Raw genomic sequence first — 6,430 nt, 5'->3', positions numbered from 1 at the left:
GGAACATGTCGATGAACATACATATATCCTTAATGTTATACATACTAAATGTCACTATTATGGCAGTAATATTTATTGTTATATTTACTATTGTAATATTTATTATTAAATGCCCGGTAAAAAATTTGTTATGTATAATCATATATGATATATGACCATATAAAATTATATATTAATGTTGGCTAGATGTCAGTCAACAATAATACAAAATTATGCATACTATACATAACTTATATACCGAATTTTATATATTTCTATATACTTTCATACTGTTATATATAATTATATATGAGAAATTTTTTACCGGGTGATTTAAATCAATTGCACAGAGTTTGTGTATTATACAATGTTGCCGCTTTTTAATTTTAATGTGCTGGAGTTTATAAAGATATTTTTCTCTTTTCCCTAAATGTCACATGCGTGACTGTGAACAAAATATATACAGCTAGCAAAAATAAATTCAATGGTTAAAACATGCGCTAGATTGCATCACGTTTGATCAAGCTCGCGTAGTCATATATTATAGATGGATTTGATTTTCATATGTTACCGGAGACTGTATTAAATGATAATATTATATATATAATGTATATGTATATAACGAGTCTCGTCTCATCTATATAAAACTGATGGATGGTAAAAGATTTTGTGATTCATCAGTTACCATACGTGTATGTTACCGAGCGAAAGAGACAGAAAACGGTGATCAACCGCTGCACCGCGAATCAGTATATATAATCGGCATGTTGTAGTGCCTGTATAAAATTTTTAATCTTTTTCCAATGAAATACTTTTCAACCTCTCATATAAATTATAAATAGAATACATACTTTTTATAGCCGAGTATTATTACAGATTATTATATGTCAATATTTAAACATTTTTTTCATTTTTATTAGAAACTTTTGTGTCTTTTTTCATTTTAATTTCTTGACATCGCAGATACAATAAGTATGTAGATTATATTATTGCTTTTTTGGAAAGATTTATTTTACTGTAAATAAATATGCGTATACGGATATATATATGCATATATACTAACAATTAGTTAACAGACTGCTAGTTAAAGTCAACTGTATTGACGTAATTGAGCGATATATTTCGTGATTAAACTACACAATTTAAAAAAAAAAAAAAAAAAAAAAAAAAAAAAAGAAATCTTGATATAAAATGAACAATGAGCCTCTAAGCTGCCGTTCCTGCTAGTGAATAGGTTCATATCTTTAAATTTTTTACTGATTGCGCGTGTTTGTAACTAAAGTAATATAAGTAGTCCATGGACATATCATATATGGACTCCCAAATGACAGCTTGGAAGTGAATTCAGCAAAACTATGTGAGAGAGAGAGAGAGAGAGAGAGAGATTAGATGGAAGATTAGCTGTTTTATTTCTTTTTATGTGGACTAGAAAGAAAAAGAAAACAATGCATGACGTGTGATAAAAACAAAAAAAGAGCTCTATTCACATTCTCTCAGTTCTCCCGACTTCACTAGTTTACAGTTTACACGGGAAATAATAGGGCTCACAAAGTATATATTTTAATTAGATACACAAGTCTCAACGGCATGTACCTTCGTGTTAAGATGTGAAAATAATTAAGGAAAGGACAGCTTACATTATAAAAATATTCATTTACCCTGTTAGGTAGTCATTCCCTTGTTTTTTTTTTTTTTTTCTATACAAACATGCGTGAAATCTTCGATAAGAATTTATAAATTTAAAATTTAAATAAAGATTAAAAAGACTATTCGTTGACAAATAATACGTAGACTAAGTAAAGCACAATTACAATATATTTCACAAATTGTTTAAACATTCATACATAATTATATGAATTTTCGCATATGACGAAAATGCGATTTAATGAAATTAGGGGAAAAGGATTATCTCGTAAAAACAATGTATCTCAAAGACAGGAAAAACGTTAGGACATAGAAGAACGATTGCGAATTAGCATCGTAATTGCTGGCGTATATAACGCCCCAAGTCCAAAGTATGTATTGGATTCCATAGTTGCAAGGCCTGAATCTCTTGGCTGACAGTTTTAACTTTTCTAAGTTAGTTTTAGAAATCTCTGAATTTCTCCGTCACATTCACTGTACAATTTCGGAATGTGTCGAGGATATATTCTAATTTATCTTACCGAGGTGCAATAAATAAATATGATATCTCCTTTATAGTGAGATATACATAGTTGGATAACTATAAGTTTGATGGGGCGGACAGGTGACAAAAGGAGGAGGAGGATTCACACCTGCCGCGATCAACTAGTAAAATAATCATCGATATTCATCCAGTTTCTGTTTTCCCAAGTTTTCTATCGCCGAGAACTTAAAGAGAAAAAAAATGGAGGGAAGAAAAAAAAAAAGTTTTCTTGCATATAACTAGGAAATATAGAGTTAGGTCATTGCACCATTTGCTGCAATCACTTTCTGCGTTATCAGCCGTCCTGGGCCGAAATGAGAGCGATTTTTGTAAATGTAGTGTGGACAGAGCAACATTCTCTTGTCTACTGATCACATTTTATCGTATTTATATAATGTAATGTACAATATGCAGCTACATTATGATAATCGGTATGTCCAACGCATTGAAAACTGATAACACTGTGGGTACTTTATTCTCGTTTTTCATGTTTTTGAATTTTCTTATCGAAGGTAGCATTTAAATTATTCATTAATTAATGTGTATCGTATGTTTCAAAGTTAGGTACTTTAATATAATTACTTCCAAGTTCTCCACATTTTCGTGGCATCTCTGTGTAAAAAGTTGTGTAACTATAATGCTAATATAATAATAATAATAATAATAATAATAAGATTTGCGCAAGGCAATAGTCCGGTGTGGCCATTCGATTGTGTGCCTGCGGCCCCGCTTGCTCACTCCTCTCCCCCCAAAAAACTTGCTCCGACACAGATAATTCTCAGTAATAAATTTTCTATATCCACCATCAAAGAGATCTTGCAGTTTATATTATGTTTGTTTTTCATATAATGTTACTCATTCATCGCAAAGAGCCGAGAGGGGGGGGGGGGGACAGGTGTGCAGTTGTTTTTGTATGATGTTAATATAGCAACTGAATGTTGACAGAATAATTTCCCAATTAACGGTTGGCATTTTTCAGCTGATTGGAAAGCCAATCGAGGCCTTCGTAAAGTCCATCTCCACTTGTGGCACACGTTGCTTGGATATACCAATTACGATTACGTAGAGAATGTAGCCCCAACTTGTCGGTGATTTCTGCTGCGTTCATTGCGTTTGGCAGATCCTGAAATGTCATTCATTTATTATAATATCGTCTCTCGCTTAGATCTTTTTTTTTTTAACGCTCAACGACAATTTACTGACTTGTTTATTAGCAAATATGAGGAGTACCGCATCTCTCAGTTCATCTTCCGCAAGCATTCTCATCAACTCTTCGCGTGCTTCGCCAATACGTTCCCTATCATTACTATCAACGACGAATATCAAACCCTACAGCAAATGTAACATTGAAAAACATAGAAATCAAATAAAATTGATATACGCATTATATATAATGATACATGATACAAATCAACTAGCTAATAAAAATAATCAAAAGGAATGAATGCGTATTCTTGTTTGGTAAATATATTAGATACATTAGAATCCAACATGACTTTGTTTACATTTATAAAATACATACTTGTGTATTCTGAAAATAATGTCTCCAGAGTGGTCTTATTTTATCTTGACCACCTACATCCCATACGGTGAAACTTATATTCTTATACTCGACTGTTTCTACATTGAAACCTAAAAAAACACAAAACATTTACACGTATGATATATATACCGTTATACTCTCATATTTTTGTGAATTATCACACTGTTTGATATAAAAAGTTACAAAATATGTCACTAACTTTACAATAAATAAATAAATAAATTTCATTATTTATTACTATTGTGAGATGCCATTTTTATCCATCGACGCCATGAATTAAACACATTGTAGATGAATTAAATATATATATAACATTATTTTCTCTTTTTTGACCATTACTGTACATTATTTAAATTATACAAAGACATGAAAAATGAATGTACTTACCTATAGTGGGAATTGTAGTAACGATTTCCCCTAATTTTAATTTGTACAGTATTGTGGTTTTACCCGCTGCATCAAGACCCACCATCAAAATCCTCATTTCTTTTTTGCCAAAGAGGCCTTTGAATAATGTTGCAAACATATTCCCCATGGTTGGTATTGGTTATGTCAGAGGATCTGAAAAATATATATAAATTATAATACAATTAAAAGATAGGACGCACATGTAATTTTTATGAAATATTACAATATACAATTGTCTTTTTCTTACAAAAACAAAATATTATAGCTTTATATATAAAAATTAAATTATCTCATTGCTCTTTGTACTATGTGTCACTTTAAATATGCATGTATGCAGTTAAGATTGAGCGATATAAAATATGACACAAGTATATAATATCGTTTTGCATCAAGAGAGGTATGTATATGCAATTTGTAAATTGTCAAAATAAATTTCGTTTTGTGGAATAAGAAATTGCATTCACATTGGATAATATAATATTTGCGCATACTGCGTGAATAGCGTGTGTGTGAGAGAGAGAAAGATCTATATATATTTTATATACATACATACATACATACATACATACATACATATATACATACATACACACACACACACGCACACATATGTATATATACAGGTACGAGTGTGCTCTAATAATTGCGATTATAAGTCACAAAAAAAAAAAAAAAAAAAAAAAAAAAAAGTCATCAAATGTCTTTTTTTTTTCTTTTTTTACTTCTATTTTTTCTTTTTATCTCTTTTCTCTCCATATATATGTATGCATAAGAAAAGAGTCGAAGGAAAAAATGATTGAAATTTAGTAGATAAAAAAAATCTGAAAGAGTAAGAGATCGCACGTGGACAAATGAGGAGAAACCGCGGTCGATCAACACGGAGTACTGTGGCTGTGGCTGTGGCTGTGGCTGTAGCTGTGACGGTGACGGTGACGGTGGTAGCGACGAGGACGAGGACGAGGACGAGGACGAGGACGAGGACGAGGACGAGGACGAGGACGACGACGACGACGACGACGACGCAACAACACAGAATGCGCCTTTCGAAACAGGCATATGCATATAATATACATGTAATACAAGAGTCTTCTCTCTCTCTCTCTCTCTTCGGTCGCGGCATACCTTGGCGCGTACCGCGCATAGCGCATATAATAATCGCCGTTCGGCAATTTGACGTTCGGCGTCTCGCAAAAGCCTCGCAAACTAACCTGATCGCGTTAAAAAATCCGAGACGAAACGATCGAATGAATTTCGATACAATCGGAACGGAAAATACCCTCGACTCCTGATCTCCTAGAGATGGAGAGAAAAAAAAAAAAAAAATAGATGAGAGAAAAAAAGGTCATGCACGCACGAGATGCTCACGCTGCGCGCTATCGATTCTCATTTTAATACATCGCTATGATTATCGGATACTAGCATACCCTCGGGGATCACTATAGACTTCTTTGCTGACGATCTATGCAGTTTTAAAGGATGTTCGTACTATTTAAAAGGCCAGTGGAGCGTAATACTGCGAGCGAAGCGGAGGATATTGTGCGGTTTGCGAAGCCACTGCGTACACCCGGTTGTCTGTCACCTTCGACCTACTCCCCAGCGAATCGTCAAGAGTTCCCCGCTCAAAGATCCATTACCCAGAGACTTACTCTTACTATCGAGTTCTCTGGTAATGCCACGTTGCACATATACGCCACTTGCGTTACTTACGTTTCAGTAAAAAAGATTATTTTCACGAGAAACGATAAAACATAAAACCAACACTCTCTCGAAAAGTACCGTATGTCAAAATGGCGGACGTGGAAAGGATTCATACCTTATGCCACGTATAGAGTCATCGAGTTGTCGCGATTGGCCTGATGAGGCCACGTGACGATGAAAATTAATATTGGTACACGAGTACCCTGATAGATGGCGATTTTAAATTAGAAATTTTCAAATTGTTGTCAAGTATATGTGCATGTGGACCGCGTCGGAAGACAGTTTATAATAACTTGTAACTACGCGCGCGCGCGTCTCTCTCTCTGTGTGTGTGTGTGTGTGTGTGTGTGTGTGTGTGTGTGTGTGTGTGTGTATATACATACAACACATACACACTGCTCCGATAATGCACCCGGTGCCCGGTGCATGGTGCGTCCAGAAACGCAAGCGAGCAGTGAGCGCTTCAGTGAGTAATTGTGAGAAATTGTTCGTGATTGGCATATACTTTTATATTCTACACCAATCATGAATAACAGCTCACTCGATTGTGCCTCTGGATGCACCCAATAACACAGTTAAACTGTGCCAATAATTCGTTCCATTCTCCTAAGCGAGTTTATATATATATATATGTA

At 34.1% G+C, this 6,430-nt stretch overlaps 1 protein-coding gene across 4 annotated transcripts; it reads right to left on the bottom strand.

Moving 5' to 3' along the window:
* Nucleotides 1-1,776: 1,776 nt before the first annotated feature.
* On the bottom strand, nucleotides 1,777-5,949 carry Arf79f (ADP-ribosylation factor 1). Of its 4 annotated transcripts, XM_072895875.1 has the most exons (6): nucleotides 5,522-5,902; nucleotides 5,306-5,390; nucleotides 4,077-4,250; nucleotides 3,669-3,778; nucleotides 3,350-3,475; nucleotides 1,777-3,269 (listed from the first exon to the last, which is right to left on the bottom strand). In XM_072895875.1, the coding sequence occupies exons 3-6, from the start codon at nucleotides 4,222-4,224 to the stop codon at nucleotides 3,105-3,107; spliced, it is 549 nt and encodes a 182-aa protein (XP_072751976.1). In that variant the 5' UTR covers nucleotides 4,225-4,250; nucleotides 5,306-5,390; nucleotides 5,522-5,902; the 3' UTR covers nucleotides 1,777-3,104. The 4 variants fall into 4 exon arrangements, with proteins under 4 accessions (XP_072751976.1, XP_072751979.1, XP_072751975.1 ...); XM_072895878.1 differs by lacking the exon at nucleotides 5,306-5,390 and having other exon boundaries at nucleotides 5,805-5,949; XM_072895874.1 differs by lacking the exon at nucleotides 5,306-5,390.
* Nucleotides 5,950-6,430: the final 481 nt, after the last annotated feature.

This window comes from Anoplolepis gracilipes, chromosome 7 (genome assembly GCF_047496725.1).
Source record: "Anoplolepis gracilipes chromosome 7, ASM4749672v1, whole genome shotgun sequence".
NCBI classification, from domain to species: Eukaryota; Metazoa; Arthropoda; class Insecta; order Hymenoptera; family Formicidae; genus Anoplolepis; species Anoplolepis gracilipes.
This window is presented reverse-complemented; position numbering and strand designations above follow the sequence as displayed.